Source organism: Asparagus officinalis, chromosome 8, assembly GCF_001876935.1.
Source record: "Asparagus officinalis chromosome 8, Aspof.V1, whole genome shotgun sequence".
Classification (NCBI taxonomy): Eukaryota; Viridiplantae; Streptophyta; class Magnoliopsida; order Asparagales; family Asparagaceae; genus Asparagus; species Asparagus officinalis.
The window spans coordinates 14,099,943-14,125,391 of NC_033801.1; the positions used below are offsets into that span (position 1 = coordinate 14,099,943).

The 25,449-nt window shown below is 35.6% G+C and overlaps 2 protein-coding genes across 16 annotated transcripts; one reads left to right on the forward strand and one right to left on the reverse strand.

Annotated features, from left to right (window-relative positions):
- LOC109851567 lies at positions 2,663-6,581 on the forward strand. Its single transcript, XM_020421767.1, has 3 exons — positions 2,663-2,954; positions 4,691-5,188; positions 5,829-6,581. The coding sequence occupies exons 1-3, from the start codon at positions 2,678-2,680 to the stop codon at positions 6,365-6,367; spliced, it is 1,314 nt and encodes a 437-aa protein (XP_020277356.1). The 5' UTR covers positions 2,663-2,677; the 3' UTR covers positions 6,368-6,581.
- Positions 7,661-14,133, reverse strand: LOC109851600. Of its 15 annotated transcripts, none has more exons than XR_002249916.1 (8): positions 14,011-14,132; positions 12,961-13,393; positions 12,441-12,740; positions 11,424-11,439; positions 11,187-11,324; positions 10,736-10,985; positions 9,220-9,297; positions 7,661-8,360 (listed from the first exon to the last, which is right to left on the reverse strand). XR_002249916.1 is itself a non-coding variant. In XM_020421828.1 (3 exons), exons 2-3 carry the CDS (start codon positions 13,357-13,359, stop codon positions 11,919-11,921), a joined length of 1,221 nt encoding a protein of 406 aa, XP_020277417.1. In that variant the 5' UTR covers positions 13,360-13,393; positions 14,011-14,133; the 3' UTR covers positions 11,732-11,918. The 15 variants fall into 15 exon arrangements, 1 of the variants encoding a protein (XP_020277417.1); XR_002249911.1 differs by having other exon boundaries at positions 9,220-9,749; XR_002249909.1 differs by having other exon boundaries at positions 9,220-9,749; positions 9,895-10,985.

Genomic DNA, 25,449 nt, shown 5'->3' on the forward strand with positions numbered 1-25,449 from the left:
GCCGACGAGAAAAAGGGCCTTCTTGGTAAGTTGAATCAATTAAAATACTTTAAAGCAGGTTTGCCTAATTAACATACCTTCTTGGTAAATAGGGTGGAATTAAAATACCAATATGGATATTTAGCCTATTTAGATCCATTACATTGTGCCCAAGTTATATCATGGATCTGCGTGCGGGTTTCCAAGTTCTGTGACACAAAATACTTTTGGTGCATCCTTAATGCTCATGGACAGATTGTATGTACTTTCTCGTTAAAAAGTTATTTTACAATTGTAAATTGTTATGCATGCAAAATACACAGATTCTTTAAATTGGAGGCTAAAAATATCTCTTCTTTTTACTCATTAGCATGGAATAAGGTAAAATGAATATGGCCTTTCACACAACCCTTTTAATCCTCTACTATTTCTTTTTTAAATATCATTGTGACACCTGAAAATACTGTAATATTCTTAATTTAGCTCTTTACTAATGCAGAAGAATGTTTCAAGGACTGACTCGATATGTAAATATTAATTGAAGACTAAACTGCTATTGAGAAATAGATAGGAAAAAGTAATTAAGGATGCTAGCTAGGAAGCCTGACCAATGAATAGAAAATCTATGCTCCTTCCCTTGATTGTTGGATGAAATGTTGTTAGTTAGTCGAAGAGTAGTATTGTAAACTCACACCCCAATGAAAAGGAATCACGTCCAAAAAAAAAAAAGAACAGTGCTTTCTTCTTCTCTTTTTCTAAAAGTTTCATTATCCATTTCAACACTCGAACTAGTTCTTCTTTCTCCAAAACAGGTTCAACTAGTTCGCACGTGGACAGACCACGACCAGAATAGATGCCGTTAGAAAAAGGGACACGCGTAAGCTTACAACATCGAAAAAAAAAAAGATTGGGCCGGGGTGGCAATTAAAATAATCTTGAGATTTGGAATAATTAATGTTTTAGTCTCAAATACTTCAAGAAACTATTAATATATGCCCTAATCCGAAACTTCAAGAGACAAAGACCATGTTGATTACAATGTAGATCCAAAACAAGAAGATTACCTAGAGACAATAAGGATTTTGTTAAATCAAATGAGTTCGTTGTAAGCCTTGTAGGCTTGTAGCATACGAGCTTATTGTTATTTAAAAAGGGAATAATTCCACATATATAACAGATACATGAGATCCCATGTTATTCCGATCCTCTTCAATTATGTTATAATTGGAGCGGGTGCAAGTTTCTCAATGCTTATCTTCTATCTCAATTCCAATGGATAAGATCACATTACCTAAGATTTTCGGTATCACGTACAAATAATGGGTTTTGCTATAGTGATTTTTAAGTTCACTAGTAGTTTTCCGCACCAAAGTGGTTTTCAAGATAACAATAGAAATCTTTTGGGCATGATCTCATCTGTTACTAGTGATATAGAAAATAAAGATCGAGAAAATTTGACCACCTCCAATTACCGCATAATTGATGAGGATCTTGATCCTAAGATCAAAATCTCTAATGGAGATACAATTTAAGCTAACGATGATAATTAAGCTGTCTTTATTAGAACCAAATGAGTTTGTCAAGAGGTAACTTCTATTTCGTCTCTCCTTCATAGTAGGAGTGCCTTCTTAGAACCTTCCCTATTTATGCTGGAGGCGTCTAAGATATGTTGCATAATGACATAAATCTTTATTATTAGCTAAGTCTAAATGGTACTTACATGTGATTCAAAGTTTTAAAATTGAATGCATGTGCGCCTTGATTTGACAATCATATCACGGTAGTCTCCTTTCCTTTTAAAATTTTATAAATGATGCAATAATTTTAGTTAACCTTCATGCTCCATAAAAATGGAAAGCATTAAGTGTTCTAATATACGTAGCTAGACAAGATAATTGTTGGTAAATGATAGGTCTACACATGTTTAAACTCAGGGATCAGAATTTACTTTCGGCTATTGAGTATTATTTGGAAAATAAAGCTAACAAATCAGAAGGAACTATGATGACCACATTTGTCACTTGAAAAGAAGAAATAAGAGGAGAAAAAAGGAAACATAAAAATATTAAAAGATTCACATAGATCAGTAAGCATAATTCAACTTAAATAAATCAAAACAAAACATTTCCATCCTGACTAATATTTTTTTTCGAAATTCATTAATTTACGATATTCCTTTAAAATTGTATTACCCTATTTTCTCCAAAGCAAATATCAGAGAAAAGTTTCTGTCAACCTAAGGAAACTCAGACTTAATTTCATCCTCAATTTCTTTCTCACGTAGATTGCTTTGAACTGTTTATCGATGTGCGATGCACATCAAAACTATCTTTTTCTCAAGATCCACACATATATATTAGCACCCATTTCAGAACAAACCAAAAGCATTAGAAGATTGGTAGATGGAGCTCTTACAATTTGCGGGGAGCTTTACTTTATAAATAACACTCCATATTTGTGCATCACTCTATTTTTCACATAAAATTTCCAAGCTCACTCAATTTGCGCCAATGCAAAATGAGAAGATCTCAATTAGACGGTTAAGACTAGGATAAAATAGTCGTAAGATTTGTCAAGTAAACACTCATACAACCTACATAACAGCTCAAACCCAGCTCGCACGAGAAGAACGAGAAATAACCAAACTACCCTTGTGGGGGCGGGGTCAGAGTCGTAACTTCACCCGACATGAGCTCGGATGCCGCACATTCCTCCCCTCAGCAGCTGGGCCGCTCGACACGTGTATATTAAATGCATCCGGGGTAGTGGCAATCCCGATATTATCATGAAGCCCAGGGGCTCTTCCACCCCCCGCTGTGCATATAAGCCCCCCATAACCTCTGCTCGTTTCATCCCAACTCTCCTCCTTTCTTCCTCTCGAGTTCACTTCATTTCTCGCTCGAAGATGTTGCGCTACACTGCGCCGCTGCTGCTACTGTGCGCCGCGGTACACGTTGCCGTAGCCATCACCGATGGTGATCTCTCTCTCCCTCTCTTAGTTGTCATTTTTAATGTTCCATTTGAGCTTAACTGTTCGAGCTTAAGCTGTCAACGTCAAGTAAAATACCCATTAATTTATATTTCTTAAAAAAGAAATCACGATGAAGATTATGTCCAAGACTTCAGTATATTTACCCATTTATTTTGCCTGCACTTTTTGAGGGCAAGAATTCAAAATTCAAATTTTGGTATATTGTACTTGGATCCTTTCGGGTGATGAGCTCGTCAGAGCGTAAATTTTAGGGGAAGTAAAATAGTAAATATATTTTATTTTATTTTTTTGTGAGTACGAAACCTTTTTTTTCAAAAGGCCACGTTCTGTGAAGCTCTGACACGACGTTCACGTGCGTATCAGCTCGTCATGTGCCTTTTATTCCTGATTACCTAAAGTACCCTTTTAAGATATTTTTTCATCCCCCTCTCTTTTCCATATTCCCTTTCAAGAACTATAGATATTCGATGTCTAAATCTAATCTTTCATATTTGAAGTCACTAGTTATAATTTCAATATTTTGAAGGCTAAATAGCACTTAAGTGCCTTACAGTTTTGCTCACTTTTTGCTCACATATCCTCACTTGTTTTTTTCACAGCATTTATACATCCATAAATTGTTTAAAATCAACACTTAGTTATCATTTGTCGTGTAGACAGTCAAAATTTTTCCTTTTAAAGATCTAATTCGGCACTTAGAGTTAGCATGTGGGTGTCACGTGAGAACGTTTGAGTGAAAATTTTAATATCTACGGAACCGAGGGTAGCAAATTGCCAATTTTAAACAACTTAGGGTGTATAAATTTTGCGAAAAACATGTAAGTCACTTAAATGCCATTTAGTCTATTTTGAATATAGTTTTCAACTTTATTAAGAATGAACAAAGTAGAAACAAACAACAACAACAACAACATGTCTACAACTAAAAAACATTTTGAATCATTCTTGAAGTGTCAAAAACAATGGTAAGGACTGGACTTGGTTGTCATTCTCCTAAGAGTACCAAAAAAATTCTTGCATCTGTCATCATCACCTCTATGTTTAATCCTCGACTATAATCCTTTTTAAGTAGTTTTTGATAGAAACGTATGAGTGGATATGGGACATGAGTTGCTGTCACATATATCTTGGCTGTCCACTTTCCACATGTATATATTCCAACTCTATCTAGTTGTTGCTATTGATTTTGGTAATTTCCTATTGCACGTAGAATCAAATCATAATGGTCCCCATCTCTGCACATTACTTGATTCGGATCCAATCCCGAACCAAACTCGACCCATGTATTAATTCTAGAGGGACCAAAACCCATGTGACCGCTGCTAGACCGTTTCAAGAATTTATTTCTGGCATATTTCTTTTAGAAAAAAGAGGTATATAGTACTCTAAAAAGAAAATTAAAAAAAAAGATGGGCAGAAAAGAGCATAAAAGTTTCAATCAAAACATGGAAATAAGTTAATATCAAGAGTTATTAATGATTTTTCACTCGTCCATTGAAGTTAATATTATTATTATTATTATTTACTTCTCTAAGAAAAAGGGGTTTTTAATAAGAAAGAAATGAGTTTAAACTTTGATCAGGCCGAAGTCGGTCAGTCAGTCACGACTCGAAATTAGAATTGGAATAGTTTGTAGGATAAAACACAATTTTCTGTTGGAAAACCCCCTTCAAGATTGTTGATAATGACTCCTGTTTCGTGTTCCGTTATCAAACCCAGGACTACTGCCTAACGGTAACTTCGAGCAAGGCCCCAGCCCGGGCAAACTCAAAGGCACAGAGGTGAAATCCCACGACGCAATCCCAAGCTGGGAGATTTCTGGCTTCGTCGAGTACATAAAATCCGGCCAGAAGCAGGGCGACATGCTCCTCCTCGTCCCCGAGGGAGCCTACGCCATCCGCTTGGGCAACGAGGCGTCCATCAAACAGAAACTCAAAGTAACAAAGGGGATGTACTACTCCGTCACGTTCAGCGCAGCGCGAACCTGCGCGCAGGAGGAGCGCCTCAATGTGTCTGTCACGCCAGAGTTTGGCGTGCTCCCGATGCAGACCATGTACAGCAGCAACGGGTGGGATTCGTACGCGTGGGGGTTCAGGGCGATGTTCGACGAGGTGGATTTGGTGATTCATAACCCCGGGGTTGAGGAGGATCCGGCCTGTGGACCGTTGATCGATTCGGTTGCCATCAGGACTTTGTATCCTCCGAGAATTACAAACAGTGAGTATTTCCAACCCCCTTGTTTTGAAGTATTTTACTTGTTATGCTTAATTAAAGATCAAAGAAAATGGTTAAATTAACTAGTAATATGCTCTTTTAGCGAACACTAGTTTATGTATATCATGTACATAAGAGCTAAATAGAGCTGCTGCAGCAAATGTTAGGATCAAATTGAAAATATTTTCAGGTTTTGGTTAAGAAAAAGCTACTTAGGAATAGTAATTGGATTTTTATTGTGGATGAAGAAAAATACGGCACTTGTTACAGCCAATTTGCATGTCAGCTCAAAAAAATTGCAGATAAACTAACACTTGATTTATAATAGTAATGCATTTACCATACAAATCCGACAACTTTTTTTCTAGCTAACCAAACATTGAATTTAAAATTTGAAAAAAATTGTGCCTGACAAATTAACCGAAACAGGTTAATTCATTCCATTTGATTGGGAAAGATATATAGTAGCTCCTAATCATTGCTCGCTTAACTCATTGTCAAACAACACCATATGGATTGCCAAGCTATTTACTTAAGCATTGAAACTTGATGCAAATCTAAATTTCCCTTTGCTTAAGTACTCCCTTAAAATCAAATCTCAAATAACTAATTCGAACTTTTTTTCCCTCCCAATTGTCACCAGCCAACCTCCTAAAGAACTCCGACTTCGAAGAAGGCCCCTACATATTCCCCAACACCTCATGGGGAGTCCTCATCCCCCCAAACATCGAAGACACACACTCCCCTCTCCCCGGCTGGATGGTCGAGTCTCTCAAAGCTGTCAAATACATCGACTCCGCCCACTTCTCGGTCCCGAGGGGCAAGCGCGCAGTCGAGCTCGTCGCAGGCAAAGAGAGCGCACTCGCCCAAGTCGTCCGCACTGTCCCTGGGAAAACCTACTCCTTGACTTTCTCGGTTGGCGACGCAGCCAATTCCTGCGAAGGTTCGATGCTTATTGAGGCGTACGCTGCGAAGGCCAACGTGAAGATTCCTTATGAGTCGCTGGGGAAGGGAGGGTTTAAGCGCGGGGTTTTGAGGTTCACGGCGGTTGAGAAGAGGACTAGGGTTGTGTTTTTGAGTAGCTTTTATCATAGTAAGACTGACGGGTCGCTCTGTGGACCGGTTATCGATGACGTGACGCTGGTTAGTGTCCGTGGCAGTGGCCGGAAACTGAGGATGTGAAGAGAATGATGAATGAGTTAGTGTTTGCAGCGAGTATTGAGCTTGAAAAATATGTATGTAGGTAGTTAAAACATATAAATATGCGTACTAAGAAATGAAGATTTGGGGGATGAGCTTTGATGTTGTGTTGTAGAAGTTGGACGCAGCTTCTTGCTGCGCTTTACTGTAGTTTGCTGTGATATCAATCAACGTGAAAGAAAAATGTTTCATAGTCCGAGATGGTGATAATTGCTGTGGCTGGCCTGTTGATGTAGTCATGATGGTCGTTTTTGTTGGGCAAAAAATATTAAAACAGGGGTTTTAAGGCCAAACGTCCTTTTGTTCAGCTTTACGAAATTAGTATGGATTATTTATCTATTATTATTATGGGAAAAGTATTCCTAAGGTGACTACTTAGATAATCATCTAAGGATGTGGCCTCAAATCACATGATTGAACTACATTGTGGATGATCCGCTCCGTTGAACTTGATCTACATATTCTAAAACCCTAACGCACCAAATTTGGGGTGAACCCATCGTCCTTTGACCCTCCGTCGAGCCATGTGAAAAGCTCTATTCATTCAAAACCGTTAAAATCAATACGAGTGGATGAAAGGTCAAACGACGACGGGTTCACCCCAAACTTGGTGTGTTGGGGTTTTAAAATATGTAGATCAAGTTCAACAGAGCGGATCATCCACAATGTAGCTCAATCATGTGATTTGAGGCAGCGTCTTTAGATAATTATCTAAGGTGTCACCTTAGAAATACTTCTCCCTATTATTATTGTTATTTTCTTGAGAGCAAGAGGGGTCTGACGTCCTCCTTTCACAGTCCAGAACAATGTGAGTAGCACAAGTGCTGCTTTCTTAATAATTAGAAATTAAATATTAGTAACAAACATGTCATAGACACGGATCGACCATTAACTTTTGAGCTTTGAGCCAAGGCCCCAAGCCCCAACCGGTAGAACACTTGCGGCACTTGCAAGGGGCTTGTACTAGAGTTTAAATTGCCTGCTTTCCAACTGATATTTCGGCCAATTGAAAAAGCTGACAGATAAAATATGAAAAATATATCACATTAAAAACCTAGTCACCTCTCTGTACAAAAACAAAGAAAAATATCAATAACTTGTGATGCATAGAAAAATATCAATAATTTGCGAAGCACTTAGCAAAACAGACTCCTATGGTAATAGACTGTACTCGTATAATTGATGCTCTTGTATTTAAGTTGAGTCAAAATTGAGCCAAACAAGCCCCCAGCAGCTGGTAACAAACTTTTATGACAACCAACCAGCTTTCCAAACGTTTTAAATCAATCCGTTCATTGACAGAATTTGACTTGAAGATCCAGAATTTGAACTCAAATTCATTTCCTGTAAGCAGCGAGTAACCAGAATTCTTACAGACTTTCAAACCGATAATAAATATCCGGTGACAATATTCCATAGTAAGACAGCAAAAAGACAGTTCCTTCAACTAAGAAGTCCTAGAAGAATAAAGTCCTTTGGACCTAAGCTGAAAGAGAAAGCACTATGAGGTCTTCAGGAATCCGCAATCGTTGACGAAGCACCGGCACTGAAAACGGACGGATGGAAACCAAATGATCTATCTTCTACCATCGACTCAGATACTTCCCTCTTCTTTTAAACATGCCAATAATCTGCTCAAAGATCACACACAAACAAATGAACATGCAGGTCATATCAGCATCACAATTAAATTCCTCAACAGACAACATACAATTCTGAAAAACCCCAGACAAATTAAAGATAGCATAGAAGGATCACATAAATTATTATCCGCTACTAAAAACTCTAATGATTACATTCAACAAACGAACAAGATGACGTTATTATCTTCCTGCTTTAGGCATGTTCTACTTTCTTAAATTGTAACTGACAAAAACAAACAATGCAAAAGTAAGTTAAGGTTCGTAACTTTCAACAGATCAGTCTGCTGCAGAACTAGTATCCCTTACCCTTCTTGTGGCAATCTCAGCAGCACCTACATGTGACAATTACTGACATTCTTTCAAGAATTAATGCACCAACAGTTACATTTCCATTAAAATGAATCAGACAAATCAACTGTAATTATGAAGCAAGACGATGGTTAACCACAGGGAATCTGGTACATAAAAAAAATTCTCCTAATGGAATTATCCGATGACTGAATCTGTCCACAGATGCATAAATATCCACATACTAACAAACCACAGGCGCACTAATTCTTGGACTTGATAACACAATCTTCAGAAAGGGAGAAACACGATCAAGAGAAACATTTACAATGACTGAATCTAACCACAACCTGATTGTATCTCCATTCTTAGACTTGATAACCAAAATAGTACAGTGTCCCAATCCCCATTAAGAATAAAGAAGAGGGGTATGGGAACCTCATCACTCAAATTCTTTGCCATCCTTTTAAAAAAACTACCTTTAATCACAAGGTCCTATGGTCCAAACCAGTCACTTCATAACCATTTTCACAAAAAACAGAAAGTTTTGACCCCTCAAATACAGTGTAACCACCCTGAATCCTCCTGACAATATTCAGCACCTTAAACATTCAACTTCCTAATTATTAGAAAGATATCAAATTATAAATTCACTTTCATGCAACAATGCTTGGTTTGGTAAAGATTTTATTATCTTTTCAGTCTCTTTTCTTCAGAAGATATAGTAGAGCAACAACAACATGAAGACATCAAACAAACAATAGACAATCATTCTGTTGGTGAAACAATGACAGAAATAGACTTCATCTTCAGAAAAACAACTAGCTTTATCTTTTAAGGAATAAACCTTTTTCTAGTCATAAAAAATAAATAATTAATAAACTACAAAGCAGCAGTGACTACTTGAGTTGTCCCATAGAGCCACATAGCATGTTCCCTGCCATATAGGCAAACACATCGTTTTCCATAGATGTTGGTACCCTGCAACGTAAGATAAGCTAGAACCCTTATATTAGTTAAAATAATACATTGAGAAGCGTATATTTCACAAGAATCTAGACAAATTGAAAGCAAGGAGTGATCAATAACCATGAAGGAGTGATCAATAACCATGAAGAAGTGTAAAAACTGTCGAGAGAAAGTACAAGTACATGAATAAGGAGGGGGAAAAATCAAAGTCCAATGACAGAATATAAGGTCTTCAACGAAATGACAACAGATAATTCGATGGTACAAAAAAATTGAAATTTAAGATGACAACCTAGCAAGTTTTTAAACCAAGTTTGTCACCCTTATGGAAAAAAAGAAGAAGAAAAAGGAAAAAAGAAAAGAAAAGAAAGCACACATACTTACATCCATCAATCATTCTTGATTTTTTTCACTATTATCATCTTCAAGTGATCTCTTCCCCACTCTATTACACTTTTTCTTCCCTTCAAGTAACAACGTGTAAATTTGTCAAGGCCTTATCAACAAATAGCATACGCATAGAGAGCTCGTTATATACTCGCAAATTAAAAATTAATTAATCAATAATTACTAACATCTACTAGAAATTAATGGTTTTTATCTGTCTACCCTTTTTGATGGAGCTACTTGGTCCTCCTTCAAGTTCAAAACAGCCTTGGATAATTATTCAAGCGTTCTCTTTCGAAAGACCATGTTCTCTCCCAAGTCCATTCATCATTGACTCCCAATATGATAGACATGACACACACACACACACAGATAAATATATGTCAAATTTCTTTCTCTTCACCTCCTTCACAACTGTGATTATACATAACAAAACCACCGCATTATAAGGTCCAACATGTGGATTGACTAATTGAAGTGAGAGAGTTAAGGGCTGATCGAATTTCGGCAGAAAGTGGAGAAAGAAAAGTAGGCTTGATGATAGTTTTGTAGGCGCATTAACTAGGCAGGCAAGTTAGACTCGGATGTTCTCTTTTGTTAATTATTCTGAAGCTTGCAATATGTAACTAAACTTGAACATTCTTAATTTAATGAGTAAGAAATCCAATTATAAATCGAATCAACTTCCCTAGAAAATGGCATATTGTAAAATATGAATCATGTTATAAGATGCATTAACTGTACCATATCCACAAGATATATTGACCTAACAAATACCTGCATCAGATACACATCAATTTCTGTATATATAGCATTGAATCATAGTTACATATTACAAGTCATAAGATATTGACAGCCATACTACTGAATTTTACCTATTGCATATGCACAAGCATTATTTGTTTATGTAACATAAACAAAATAGTCAATCATATCTGTACACAAAATTTGAGCAAAGAAACCAGGACTTCGCTAAATGGTTAGTACAAAAACATGCACAGTACAATCAGAATTAGTAAGTAATGAAAATGCGGAAGTTTATGAGAGAAAGATTAGAATAAACCTTTTGAGTCATGTACATGTCAATTATTTGTTTGTACATCTTTTGATTGGCTTCTCTGACTGTAATTCATTCATGAAGTAAAGGCACAACATTTTTTTTGAAATAGAAGTAGAGAAGGATACCAAATGATCTCCACATGCTGATGGGAATAGTCAGAGACAAGTATCACAATCCAAGATATATAAATAGATGGCAGTCACCACCTTCATCTTGGATGTAAGACAAACTTAAGGAGTCTCCAACTTTGGCCCTGAAAAGGCATGGGAGTAAAATCATTTTCCCAAATTGAGCCGTTAATAGTGCCGACATGTAAATGCAGCCCAGCATTTCATATTTATCATGAAGAAAACGCATTATCTGCTCGTATTCAACATCCATCAAATTAAACAAGCTGTAAAGAACAATTGTTTTGACCTAAGAGGAAGTAGTGGCGAGAGGAAAAGAAACTTACTAACATTATCACCATGAAAATGAAACCCCTTGTGCATCGAATGCACATTCATATGCACAGTTCCAGCATGCATGATTAAACACATTACAAACTTTGACTTCTAACAGCCTTCCAAGCTCTTCAACAAACGTTCCTTTTCTAAAAATTATGAAAGTCCCATGTTGTACTAAAAAGATGTCTTAACTTGATTTGTCCAAAAGACATAGCTCATAAGCCACAATAGAATTGTTTGCTCACCGTGACTAAGCTCGTGCTGTACAAAACAGGTAGTTAGTTCCTGTATATAGTTAGAAGTTAAGATACAATTGAACACCACAACAATGCCGATGTTACAATAAAATGATCTCATGAAATTTAACCAGGTATCTTGCTAAAAAATGTATACATCTTGCAAATGTTGAGAATTTACGCAACTTTAACCAAATTCTGGATGCAGAATATACAAAATAAATAATATTTGACAGAAGGCAAGAATAATAATTGAATGAACTTCAAATATAAGATGTTACATTGCTTTAGAAAATTTATTGTACAGAAGTTCTAGGTACAGCAATTCACTTCATTAAATTCAAACTTTAAGATCTCTTATAGTTACATGTCTCAATCCCCATCATACTTACACCAACAAAAACATTAAATTGGCCAAACATCAGGTAGGATTGGTCACTGGTGAATGGATTCATAGAATTCTAAGTTGAAGAAAACCTACATCCTAGGACAAATTCCAGTGCCCTATGAAAAATATCTGTTTTTAGCAGATGTTAAGCTCTTCAACTCCAAAAGGTGTTCATCATTTGAAATGTTGAGCATAAGCCGGAGGTTTGTCAACAAAACTTCTTTATCCCAACTTAAGGGCCCAGATGCATATAATGCCATCATAGTAGAATGGTATGCATTTAACTCTAGACAATGAGTTTCTTCAGGTAATCCCTCTTTTACAAGAAGTGAGTTTTCACTTCCTGATTCGTGAGATGATGCAGTGTCATCATAATGACTACGTGTGCCATGAGTTTGACTAGTTATAAGGTAGCCCAGTGACTTATTTAGCCCACTGCTAACAGTACAACTACCAACTGATGAACATGTACTCTTAGCATCATCATGTTCTAAACAACCTACAAAATTATAGCCAACGGAATAATTTTCCTTTTGCTCATCCACATCTGTTTCACAAAACCTGCTTGTTCTGTATTTTAAAGATGCAGACATACATTTTGCATCGTGAATTATTTGTGAGGAAGCATCAGCATCTACCTTTTCAAGTAGATGCGATGAAAGTGTCCCCAAGGCTCTCTGACTCCTCTCCATTTTCTCGACAAATCTCAACTTCTTGCGAGCTCCAGTGCATGTATCCGTCTGAGGCAAGTACAAGCATTGCCTTCTCTTCTTGCCTTCTAAAGTCACCCAGCCGCATTCGTCAAGACCACCTTCATATTTGTGGGAAAACTGATCATTTTGGCCAGAGGATTTCCCCTCTATACCCGACTGAGGCATTCGGTTACTGTCATCTCCTGCTTTAGACTTGCTGTTCATGAACCTATCATTACCTCCTTCCTGCAAAAGAAAATGACTAATCAATCAGAATGAAATGGAGGATGAAAAGCAAGGCTATTCTAGATAGCCATGACATCCTAAGCAAAGATTAAGCTACCTTTAAACTGCATGAATACAACAATTTATGTAAAAGCTAAGAACTCAAACGACATCAAGAACAAAAAAAGGCTAGGGCACTCTCATGAACAACTGTATCACAAATACAGATTAACAAGATTACCTTCTGAATTACAATCCAGCTGTTATCTTCCCACACCTGCCGTGGCCTGAGTTCGGACATGTGAGCTCGAAGTTTCTTAGAGTAGCCAATGAGCCGAACAAAGAAATACTTCCCTTTAACTACCTTTAATACTTCAGCAAGCTTCCATGAGTTTTTCTCGAATACCTCCACAATGTCACCAGGAACCCAACACCTTGTGTATAAGACTGAAGGAGGGCGGGGCCTAATTGCGCCCCTTGGTACTCTTTCGACTGTAACACCCGCATTATCTGAATAACAATCATATTTGATACTGTAGTAATCTCCATCACCCGAGATGACCTCGGCACACAACCAAGAGCCGCTGGGCACTTCTCTCTTATCCAACACCTCCACCTTGCTTCCTTTCTTAAACTTCATGATCACAATGATATTTGATAAGCAATTTGTCTCTCTGTTTCAAAACCGAAAAAAGAAAAGAAAAAAGAATTAGGAATATATAAACTTCGTTAAGAATTTTTCGAACGTAGAATTAAGCATACACCAATAAGATCACAAGTGATGACGAAAAAGATTAATGGAACAAACTAACTGTACAGAATAAAACAACAAAACTATGATTCGTATAGAATAAAGAATAAATTTCAAGAAATTTCAAGCAATAATATAAAGGAAATAACATCTCAAATTTTATGAAAGATGTGATTTGTTGCAATCCTAAAATTATTGAATCCCGATAACTTTTATCTTTTTGAGGGGAAAAAATTAGGGCTTTGAGGATTCAATAATTTCTAGTGTTCCAATTAATCATAGCTTTCATAAATTGTATCAGATACATCGATAATATCTAATTACCTGAAACTCAGATTACAATCACATACTAAAAAATAAGTAGATCCGTTAAATTTTTATAAAAAATCAGCAACACAATATCAAAATTTCACCGACAAGAAATTACCTAAATCCTTGATATAGAAAAAAATAATAATAAAAAGGTTATAGAAACCAACGCTTTCAATAACCAATCAACTAATACTAGAATCGAAGTATAAAACAAGAATCAGCACTAACCTTTCGTTGTATAAAACCCTAGAAGATCAATCGAGGGGAAGAAAAATTCTCTCCAGTAAATTTTTTTTTTTATCTCCAAGAAATCTGAAGAGAATTAGGGCGAAAATCAAATAATAAAGTGCGTTTGATAAGTGGACAGGAATTTATTTATTAATGCGACTTGCTTCCGGGTTAAGCCCGAAACCGAAACCGGAACCTAAACGGCACCTGATTAAGTTCAAGCAATCTCGACCGTTGTTTGAGGATCAAACGGTGGATAACGATGGGGATTTGGGTGAGGGGTGTACGTTTGTTGTTTCTTGGAGAAATACGCGAATATGCGATGTTCTAGATGCCTAAATTTGGACGATGGAGCTGTGGCGGTTACAAACTTAACCGTGAGTATTAGGGTGTGTTTGTATCTAATCTAATACTATTATAAAAATTATATGTCATGTTAAAACATTTCTTCCTGAAATTTATTCATCTTATATCTAATCTAATCATATCATATCATACCCCCTTTAAAAGTACGAGCTCGGGAAAATCTTTTCATTGTCAGCATTACCCTTAACTTTTTTAAATATTATATTGTTATCCTAATATATTCTATTTATCTTATCTTCTTTGAATTAGTAACTAAATGATTTATCATATTAAAAATAAGATTTAACATGTTATTGGATAATTAAAATATGTTTGATATAATTCAAATCCTTTACTTATTTCAGATCACAGAAAAATCTAAAAACATATGCTAGTCAGCATCTAAAATTTTCGGACTTTGTAAAAAAATCCTCCAAGTTTTTTAAATTACAAAAACACCCCTACAAATTTAAAATTTTATTAAAACATCTTAAAAATTATAAATTTTACTTATTTCAATTCAGTGAGAAATCTAAAAAATATATGCTAGCTAGAAATAAATTTTACTTATTTCAATTCAGTGAGAAATCTAAAAAATATATGCTAGCTAGAAACTAAAAGTTTTTGACTTTGGAGAAAATATCTTGTAAGTTTTAAAAATTACAAAAACACCCCTAAAAATATAAAATTTATAAAAAACACCTTCAAAATTTCAAACTTATAAACACACTAAAAACCTACAAATAATATTATAAAATTTACAATAAACACTCTAAACTTTTTACAAATTGCAAAATAAAACCCTCAGAATTGTAAATTTATAAAAATTCTGATAATTTATAACCTAATAGTACATTAAAAATATAGGAATTATAAATATCTCTTACATAATTTATAATTTAAAGAAAACACCCTTGAAGTTTCAAAAAAAATATAGGAATTATAAATATCTCTTACATAATTTATAATTTAAAGAAAACACCCTTGAAGTTTCAAAAATTACAAGCAAAACCTTAAAATTCGAAAACACCCTTGAAGTTTCAAAAATTACAAGCAAAACCTTAAAATTCAAAATTTATAAATAACACCCTGAGAATTTCAAACTCATTAGTAAATTGAAAGCATGGGAATTATAAATAGTCTATAAATAATTTACAATCGGTAGAAAAGGTTTATAAGTTTAAAAATTTACAAAAAGCCCCTAAAATTTATAATTTATAAAAAAATACCATGAGAATTTTTAACCTATGAACACAAAAATGAATATACAAAATTACTAACAACCCTTAGAAAACTAAATTTTACAAAAATATCATACTCACTTTAAAAGTATAGATTTAGGAAAAATCTTTCATGGTCAAAATTACCCGTAACTTTTTTGAAAAGAACATAAATGATTGAAAATCTATTAAAATTTAAATTTACAGAAAAAACACCCTTAAAGTTTAGCACATTGCAAATTACCTCTCCAAAGTTTGGAAATTTTTAATGATTTTTTGTAATTTCTTAATTTTAACGTAATGTTTAATAGTTTTGTGTATTTGTAAATTATAAAATTTTAGGGTGTTTTTTTTTTAAATTTTAAAATTTTTTAGGGTGTTTCTTTTGTAGTTTTTTTAATTTTTATTGTGTTTTCAGTGTAATGCATAAATACGTTAATTAATGATAATATTAAAGAGTAAGTTGTTCTTAATATTATTAGTCTATAATTAAGTGTACAACACATCGCTGTTCCTAGACAGTGTAATTTATATATGCAAAAAAATTATATAAAAATTCCTTTACGAATTGAATGGTCACCCATCTTTTGAAAACTTTAAGATACTAATAAATAGAGATGTTATACTATATTAATGTATTTATAACTCATAAATAATAGACCAGTCTAGATTGAAGGAAACAATAATGATAAGATTATTAGACCATAGTTAAGTATGTACATCACTATTTCTAGGCAATATAGTTTATATATGTAAAAAAATTTAGATAATATATATAGTTGTTAAAAAGTTTTTGATTTAATGTACTATTTTTTTATAGATTATATTTAATGTGAACCCACCATATAATTTTGACTGTGGTCATCATAAATTTAATACGTTTGATTGATTGACTATAAACTTATATAGATCATAGATTACTTTACTTTCTCACATGAGCTAATATTTGGTACTTAATAATTTAAATTATTACTTTTAAATTTAATATAAAGATGAGCTCTAATAACATTTATTTATTTACATACAGCATAATACAATCTTAATTTTTATTTTTGTTGGAGATTTATTTCATAGTTAAGTGTATCAAAATAGTAACTAAAATAATAATTAATTATACTTAAATTAGGATGATTATAGTTGGTCACTCACTATGAAGTTTTTATGAATATATATGCATTACTTTTTATAGCTATCTGCACTACTCATGTATAATTTACAAATTACTTATTAATTTGACACATTAAATTACTTTTTCTTTGTACAAATTTCTTTTTAACTTTTAGACTCTGTAATCACTATATCACCATTTTAGAGTAGAAAGGACCTCACTCTAAATGGCTTCAAGCCAATATTTGAGTTGAACTGAAGTACATACTTTTGCTACTATGTGTATATATTTTTTAAGAAAATTATATCAACACTTTTTAAGTAGAAGAGAATATTCTACCCTCTGATATTATAAAAACTCAACACTTTTTAAGTAGAAGAGAATATTCTACCCTCTGATATTATAAAAACTAAATATAACTAATTGAATGATTAACAAAAGAGAACTTACATCAGAAACGTGTGAATAATAAGATAAAAAAGAAAGGTAATAACATTGCTAATAATACTACAAATAGCAAACTACAATGTAAAGTTAACATATTTTGTGGAGCCTTAACTACTCACTATAAGCATTGAGTTTTCTATATATACTTTATAATTTATTTAAAAATATCATATATAGTAATATTGTTGTAATAATATCGTTATTAGAAAAATTTCTTCATGAATCAATATGTTCGTTACGATATATAAGCTATGCACTCCAAATTCTTGTGTCTTTTATAGAGTTAAAAAGTTTGAATACGAGCCTCTAACATGTTGCTCTCATAACAACAAATTCCACTTAGCAGTTGTGGATATTCCATATGAGTTATGTATCCTATATACAATACAATTACCCTAGACAAGTGAGTTATAATAGTATTTTTTATTCATATTGTTTAGGATAAGATTTGATAGGGACCTTGTATCAAAAAAATATTTAGAGCACATAGCGAAATATATCATAATCTTGTTGTTTTAATTTCGTAAGAAAATAATTCTTCATACTTTCAGTTTTACTTCTATGATACAGAGAATGAGTTATAAAATTGAATGAGAATATTAGATAATATAAATATGAGTGAAACAATAGCTAAAAGTTAATGTGAATATGAGTCAAACCACAACTAAAAATTTAATGGACATATTACAAGTAAATTCATATCCAAAATTCTTTTTACGAATTGAATGATCATCCATCTTTTGAAGACTTTAAGATACTAATAAATAGAGGTGTTGTATTAGATTAATGTGTTTATAACTCACAAATAGTAGATCACGTGGCCACAGTCTGGGTTAAAAAAAACAATGATAATATTTTATTTAAGAGAGAGATTATTGAGTTGATCAATCCCACAAAAAAAATTTATTTTCTTTTTTTATTTTTACTCTATTGTTATCAATTTAAATAATCATGATATTCAACCTATTTTTATCTATTTTTATTTTTACTTTATTGTTATCAATTTATTTTATTGTTATCAATTTATTTTTACTTTATTTTTATTTTTATTTTTACTTTGATAAATAATTTATTTTATCAAAGTTTGTGTTGAATTGGCAACCCGACAGTCGAGTGGACTTTGGGTTGGGTGTATAATCGAGTCGTCTACTCGAGGAGTCATCTTAATTATGAGGGAACGACTGATCCCGTTCTTCGAGTCGGTCATGATGACCTGTCGGACGGAATAAGGCTTGTCTGCTCGTCTAGTCGAGGGACTTGGCTTTGACTGTGCAGGTATTCTTCCGATACTTCTATTTTGGTACGGTGAATGACCATAACAGTTGCCATGTTACTTCCACATCCATGCATACATACATGAAGTCATTGTTTGTGGAAAATTTGTAGTAAAAAGACAGTGAAAGAAAATTAACTTGTATTCTCTCAAAATCGATTGCAATTTGGATTTCCTGATTACAAAAGAGAGGAGAATGAATTTGATTCTCCCTTTTGTTTAATTCTGGGTTCTTCTTGGCAGCGATGGAGTGCCTCCCTCGAATGCTCGCGTCGAGTTTGCTCTCCGTTGACGATCCAACATTTTGATTCACTAGAACGATGTCTTCTCCTCACGATTTGACGTTGTGGAGAACTTGCGTGGCAAGTTTTCTCTCAAAATCGATTGCAATTTGGATTTCCTGATTACAAAAGAGAGGAGAATGAATTTGATTCTCCCTTTTGTTTAATTCTGGGTTCTTCTTGGCAGCGATGGAGTGCCTCCCTCGAATGCTCGCGTCGAGTTTGCTCTCCGTTGACGATCCAACATTTTGATTCACTAGAACGATGTCTTCTCCTCACGATTTGACGTTGTGGAGAACTTGCGTGGCAAGTTTTAGAACTCTGAACGAGTTGATTGATCTTAACCGTAATTGGTTAGACAAGCCAAGGATCTCTTCTTTACTGCCTAAGAGCCGGATCCAAAAGCCAGCCCCTCTAAACTGATTTTTTAGTTATTTATAAGGGATTAAGGGGTGTAACCGCCCCCTTAATTCGCTCCTAAATGGGGCTAATGGGATGTAATCACCCCTTAAATCACTCCTGAGTGGAGTTGTGATCCCCTCAGATTGTGGGAAACGGTTTTGAAACCGTTCAGCTTGTGTTTGAACGAGTCAAACGCAAGATCCGCGTTCTGATGTGAATTCTGCGTTCAAACGCAGTGTCTGAAAGCTTGAACGCAGTGTTTGAAGGCTCGGACGTAGCGGCTGGAAGCTCATTTGGCTGCTTGTTGGAAGCTGCGTTTGGCAACGGATGAAAGCTGCGTTGGCAGCTTTCGGAGGCTGCGTTTGCGGCCGAACATGAGCTGCGTTGGCAGCTAGATCTGAGTTGCGTTTGCAGCGTTTGGAGCTGAATGTGAGCTGCGTTTGCAGCCAGGTTTGACCTGCGTCCCCGGTTGAATTGGTGCTGCATCTTGATGATGGTACGCGGGGAGGACTTCCACGTCTTGGTTTGAAGAGACCGTCGATTTGTAGTCTCTTTCTGTCAGAGCGTTGCAAAGATGGTCATTTTATAATCTTTGCTTTAGCTCTTTGATATGTGAGAGTCATCAGATTGTAACTCCTGATGTTGATTGTGAAGGTTATTGATTAGAGCTTTCATCAGTTGTTGTGAAGGTTGTCAGATTGTTACATTCATCGATCTACGTAAAAGTCTTCAGATTATAGCCTTTTGGAAGTCGTCAGATTGTAACTTCCATCATCGGTGTTTGATGGGAAATCAGCTATCTATTGTGATTTTTAGACAGCCTACAGTCATACATACAATTTCTTATAACCTCTCAATTGATTGCTATTAATTTCCAAATTAAACAACCACACATAACAATCCTCTACTAACTCTTGATACACACTAAATATAAATTTATTTGCACTAATGATAAAAATGTTACAACTATTCCTCTCCCAATCAATCATTATAAATAACAATAAAATTTTATCTTACTTCTCTAATCAACATTCCAATTCATAATTACAATTTAGATAGAGAAGAAAAGAGTATAATCTAGCTTGCTTTTCTCCTTGTTGCTTCAGCATTCTCAAGATTGCTAATAGGTAGAGACAACTAAGAATGACTGTTTGGTGGGAAATTTGTAAGAAGACAATGAAAGAATTGAATGTTTTATTCTCTTAATCTTGATTACAATTTGAATTCCCGATTACAAAAGAGAAGAGAATTGATCTGAATCCTCCCCTTTGTTTAAGTCTGGGTTCTTTACGGTGGCGATGGAGTGCCTCCCTCGAATGCTCGCGTCGAGTTTGCTCTTCGTTGACGATCTGAACGTCTTGATTCACTGGAATGGTATCTCCTCCTCACGATTTGACGTTGTGGAGAACTTGCAAAGCAAGTTTGAAACTCTTAATGAGTTTGGGAACTCTGAACGAGTTATAACTCTATGAAAGAGTTGATTGATTTAACCGAAAATCGATTTGTAAGCCAAGTATGAAGAAAGCTTATGTTGTCGATCTCCAAGGCTCTAGCAATTCCCCCCTAAAGCTAGCCAAATATCTCTTCTTCGCTGTCAAGTCGAAGGACCGAAAGATCCGAACTCAGTTGAGTTTACTCCTATTTATAGGGGATTAAGGGGTGTAACCGCACCCTTAATTCACTCCTAAGTGGGGCTGAATGGGGTGTAACCGCCCAATTAAACTGCTCCCTAAATCATGGGGAAAACGATTTTGAAACCGTCCAGTTCGTGCTTTGAACGAGTCAAACGTCGATTTGGACGTTCTGGGTCCGAACTCTACGTTTTAGACTTGAAACGCAGAGTTGGGCCTGTTTTTGGCTGAAAACGCCTTGTTCGCACAGCATTGTAAATCTAAAACGCAGAGTTTGGACGCAGAGATAAACTCCGCATTTTGAGTCCACAAACTTTGTGTTTTTAATTAGAGTGCTGGGGATGACCTCTGCGTTTTGACTCTGAAACACGGGGATGACCTCTGCGTTTTGACTCTGAAACACGGGTATGACCTCTGCGTTTTGATGTTGTAACACAGGGATGGTCTCTGCGTTTTGAGGTTGTAACGCAAGGATGACCTCTGTGTTTTGATGTGAAGAGACCATCAATTTATGATCTCTTTTGCTGGAGCGTGTAGGCGTATAAAACTGCCTATGGGTCCCTTAGCACAGCTCAGCACGGTGATTCGACAAACCAACGAACCATCGGGCGACATATCCAAACACGATCGTTAGTCCATAATACCAAAGCCAAAAGACACGCAACGAAGCGGGCGACGAGGCTAACGAACCGCACGCAAACAATGGAATACATCCACTCGCATGCGGAATCAAGCTAACGGTTCGGTGAGTCAACGAGTCATCCAACCATAGAACGGATTCGAACTCAAACACCAAGGCGGATTTACTGCCAAATCGGGATCCGGACTTCCAAATCAGAGTTCAGATCAACGACGAAGCGGATTTACTGCCAAATCGGGATCCGGACTTCCAAATCAGAGTTCATATCAAAACCGAAGCGGATTTACTGTCAAATCAGGATCCGGACTGCCAAATCAGAGTTCAGATCAACAAATCAGAGTTCGGATAAACCGGAAAATAAAAAAACCAACATTTGGAGGACTCGGCCAAAACCGAGCCACCTCTAGGTGGCTCGGTGGCCGAGCCACTACAGTTCTGAGTGCCTATAAATAGGCTAGGGGGGCTCATTGTTGAGGGGTTGGAACTTTTGGAGCCAAAACTCTGTCGGATTGAGAATTGGACTTGAACTTTCGGAGCTTTGAAGACTCGACTTCCAGATCTGGTTCTTGGCGATCATCCACGCCAAATAAGGCAGGAGTTCGAGAGAGATCAGATCTGAGATCTACATGGTTATCCTCCGGATCAAAACTTGGTTTTTTGATCCCGAGAAGAGTCTCGATTTCGCTTGGTCGATTTCGATTACTAGGGCGATTATTTCCTTGGTGAATTAATCCCCCCCCGGCTATTATTTCTTTCGCGAAATAATACCCGTCATATCGTGTAGATCCGACCGGATCTAGATCGCGCGGTGGTCCACGAATAAACCCCGGCGCAGGCAAAGAACCCACCAAAGCGAGTGACCGCAAAACAGGAGCTCGTGATTTGTTCGACAAACAAGGAAAAAGTTGTAATTTTTATTTTCTTTTGATATCGTTGTAACCGGATCTTATAAAAAGACCGGATCTTTGTAATCGATAAACTATTACTAAAGAGTGTACAATGACTTCAATTAAAGCTACGATTTTTCCCGCGAACAGAGCGTTACAAAGACCGTCTTCTTGTAATCTTCATCTTGGCTCCTTAAAAATATGAGAGTCATCAGATTGTAACTCTCGATGTTGATTATGAAGGCTGTTGAACTAGAGCTTTCATCGATTGTTATGAAGGTCGTCAGATTATAACCTTCATCGATCTACGTGAAAGACTTTAAATTATAGCATTCTGGAAGTCATCAGATTGTAACTTTTATCATTAGTGTTTGATGGGGATTAACTATCCGTTGTGATTTTTAGATAGCCTACAATGACCAAAATTCATTTTTTATAGCTCACGGAATCATAAATTTTAAACTCCACAAAATTATTTGACAATGGATAAAAATAACTAAAATAAGATAAAATTTATCGGTTATAGCTCATGAAATTGAGCCTTCACAGAATTATTTGTTGATGGATCAAGATACCTAAAAATGGCTAAAGCTCGTGGGTTATAGCTGTAAAACCCTAAAAATTTGAAAAAAAATAAAAAATAATTTTATATGATAATAAATGAGTTTTATTATTGTTTGTGATCATTCTGGGATGAATAAATTAGATTTGAATCGATTTGAGATTGATTCACAGTTTTAGCTTCGGTATCGCGAGTTTGCTGAAACCTACCATATTTTTATTTTTAGTAATTTTTCTATCGATCAGATATGAAAAATATTTGCATCATTGATCTTAGAATGTTGAGACCGTTTATGGGTGACGGTATTTACTTTTGTCAAGGATCACACATGATTTGTATATTTGCTTCCGTGTCACCTACCCGAGGGTAGTGTGAGATACTGTGATTTGACATGCATGACATATCCTGGATAAGGTTTTGGTGATGTACTTCTTTATTGCTTGTTCACAGGATTTGGATTTGATATTTAGTGGTTCACAACTTGAGATACATGGTATATATATGAGGGTTTCCTTGTTTGGATTATTCACTCAACGTACTCATTTCGTGTTATGAGTTTCTAAATCTTAACTCCTCTTAATAAAGGTATCATGAATATATATATATATATATGATATATATATATATATATATATATATATATATATATATATATATATATATATATATATATAATCAGTGTGTGTGTGCTGCTGTTATGCACCTATGTGTAGTATTATTACTATACTAGGTTTTATACATGTGCAATGCACGTGGTTAAATATCATGATTAGGTATTTTTGGCTTATTTTCAAACTAAAATTTGTTTCTCAGTTCCACTTTAATAGTTTATACTCATTTTTGTCTCTAAACTTTAATATTGTGATTAGTTGTTTTCTTTGATGTTTGTTTAAATGGGATAAACCTAATTTAAATTTTCATGTTAATATTTGAATTGATAGAAAACGAATATAATTTAATGCTAATTTAAAATTTCATATTATTTCAACTGACATGAAACCAAGTTTTACTTGATATAGTACAGTGTTGCAAAAGTGAAAAATATTGAAACAATGTTATACAATGAAGGTGAATATTTAAAACTGTTTGTTGGAAATTTTGCAATAAGAAAATGAATGAAAGAATTGCGTTTGACTTTATTCTCTCTAACTGCTTAGAAAAAGAATGATTACAACTCTCTCTACTCTCAATTACAATTTGAATTCCTGATTACAAAAGAGAAGAGAATGATCTGGATTCTCTCCTTTGTTTAATTCTGGGTTCTTCTTGGTAGCGATGAGATGCCTCCCTCGAGTGCTCGCGTCGAGTTTGCTTCTCGTTGACGATCCGACTATCTATACTCACTGGAACAACGGTCTTATCTGGTTGATAACTCTTGACGAGTTTCGTGGTTCAGAACGAGTAACAAACTCTGATAAAAAGAGTTGTTTGAACCGAAAATGATTCGGTTAATAAACCAAGTATCTAACGTCTGGATTTCTCAATGGATGTTGATTCCCCAGACTGTATAAAGAGTTAATTCTCCAACTCTCTCTCTAAGATCCTCTCCAGAAAATCCGATCTCCAATGATATCTCGTCCCTCGATCCGATTATCAAAAATCCGATCCTTAACTCTGTTGAGTTGGTTGGTATTTATAGGGGGATTAGGGGTGTAACTGCCCCCATAATCCGCGCCTAAATGGGGGTTTAGTTACCCCATTAATCGGGTGTAACAACCCACGTAAACCACTCCCTATATCGTGGGTAGAGAACAGCTTCGAAGTTGTTACGATCACGTTTGAATGAGTCAGAACCTTGACCTGCGTTCTGGCGGTGATTGAGCGATTGATGAGCTGCGTTTGGCAGCGGTTGGTAAGCTGCGTTGGGCAGCGATGGAGCTGCGTTTGGCAGCGGTTGATGAGCTGCGTTGACAGCGATGGAGCTGCGCTTGGTGGCGGTTAGAGCTGCGTTCGAGCTTCTCTGTCTTTATATATGAATGACACCAATGACCAGTAAAGAAGGTCTTATTCAGGCCATTTGTGACAATTGAGGCATCTCAACAACGCTCTATCAACTGCAGGTCATGATCTCCACTAAGATTTCTTTGCATGGTTTAACCATGTGCTCCTCAGTGTGTCGAATATCATTACACTGCTCATCAGCATCTCTAATAGTTGCTAATATAATATTAGTCATGTTGTTGTCACAGCCATCGAGATCAATCATCTCACATAAGAAGATGCATTCTTGTTTGCAGCGGTTGAAGCTGCGTAGGTAATCAAATTGGTGTTGTGTCTTGAAGATGGTACGTAGGGAGGACTTCCACGTCTTGGTTTGAAGAGATCGTCGATTTGTAATCTCTTTCTGTCAGAGCGTTGCTGCAGATCGTCGTTTTGTAATCTTTGCTTTAGCTCTTTGATATGTGAAAGTCTTCAAATTGTAGCCTTCTGGAAGTCGTCAGATTGTAACTTCCATCATCAGTGTTCGATGAAGACTCAACTATCCATTGTGATTTTTAGACAGCCTACAGAACCCCCTCCAAAGTTTTCGAAAGTTCGCGGTTGACTGGGATGAATTTTCGGAATACTTTGGATCTCAACTCTGATCTTGGAGCTGTTGATTCCTTGTCACAAAGGAGTTGTTCTCTGCACTCGCTTCGAAGG

Coding starts and splice junctions, on each gene's coding strand:
- LOC109851567 (XM_020421767.1), top strand. CDS start 2,678: ATGCCGCACATTCCTCCCCTCAGCAGCTGGGCCGCTCGACACGTGTAT. Junction 2,955..4,690: donor TGCCGTAGCCATCACCGATG/GTGATCTCTCTC, acceptor TATCAAACCCAG/GACTACTGCCTAACGGTAAC. Junction 5,189..5,828: donor TCCTCCGAGAATTACAAACA/GTGAGTATTTCC, acceptor AATTGTCACCAG/CCAACCTCCTAAAGAACTCC.
- LOC109851600 (XM_020421828.1), bottom strand. CDS start 13,359: ATGAAGTTTAAGAAAGGAAGCAAGGTGGAGGTGTTGGATAAGAGAGAA. Junction 12,741..12,960: donor GCTGGATTGTAATTCAGAAG/GTAATCTTGTTA, acceptor TTTCTTTTGCAG/GAAGGAGGTAATGATAGGTT.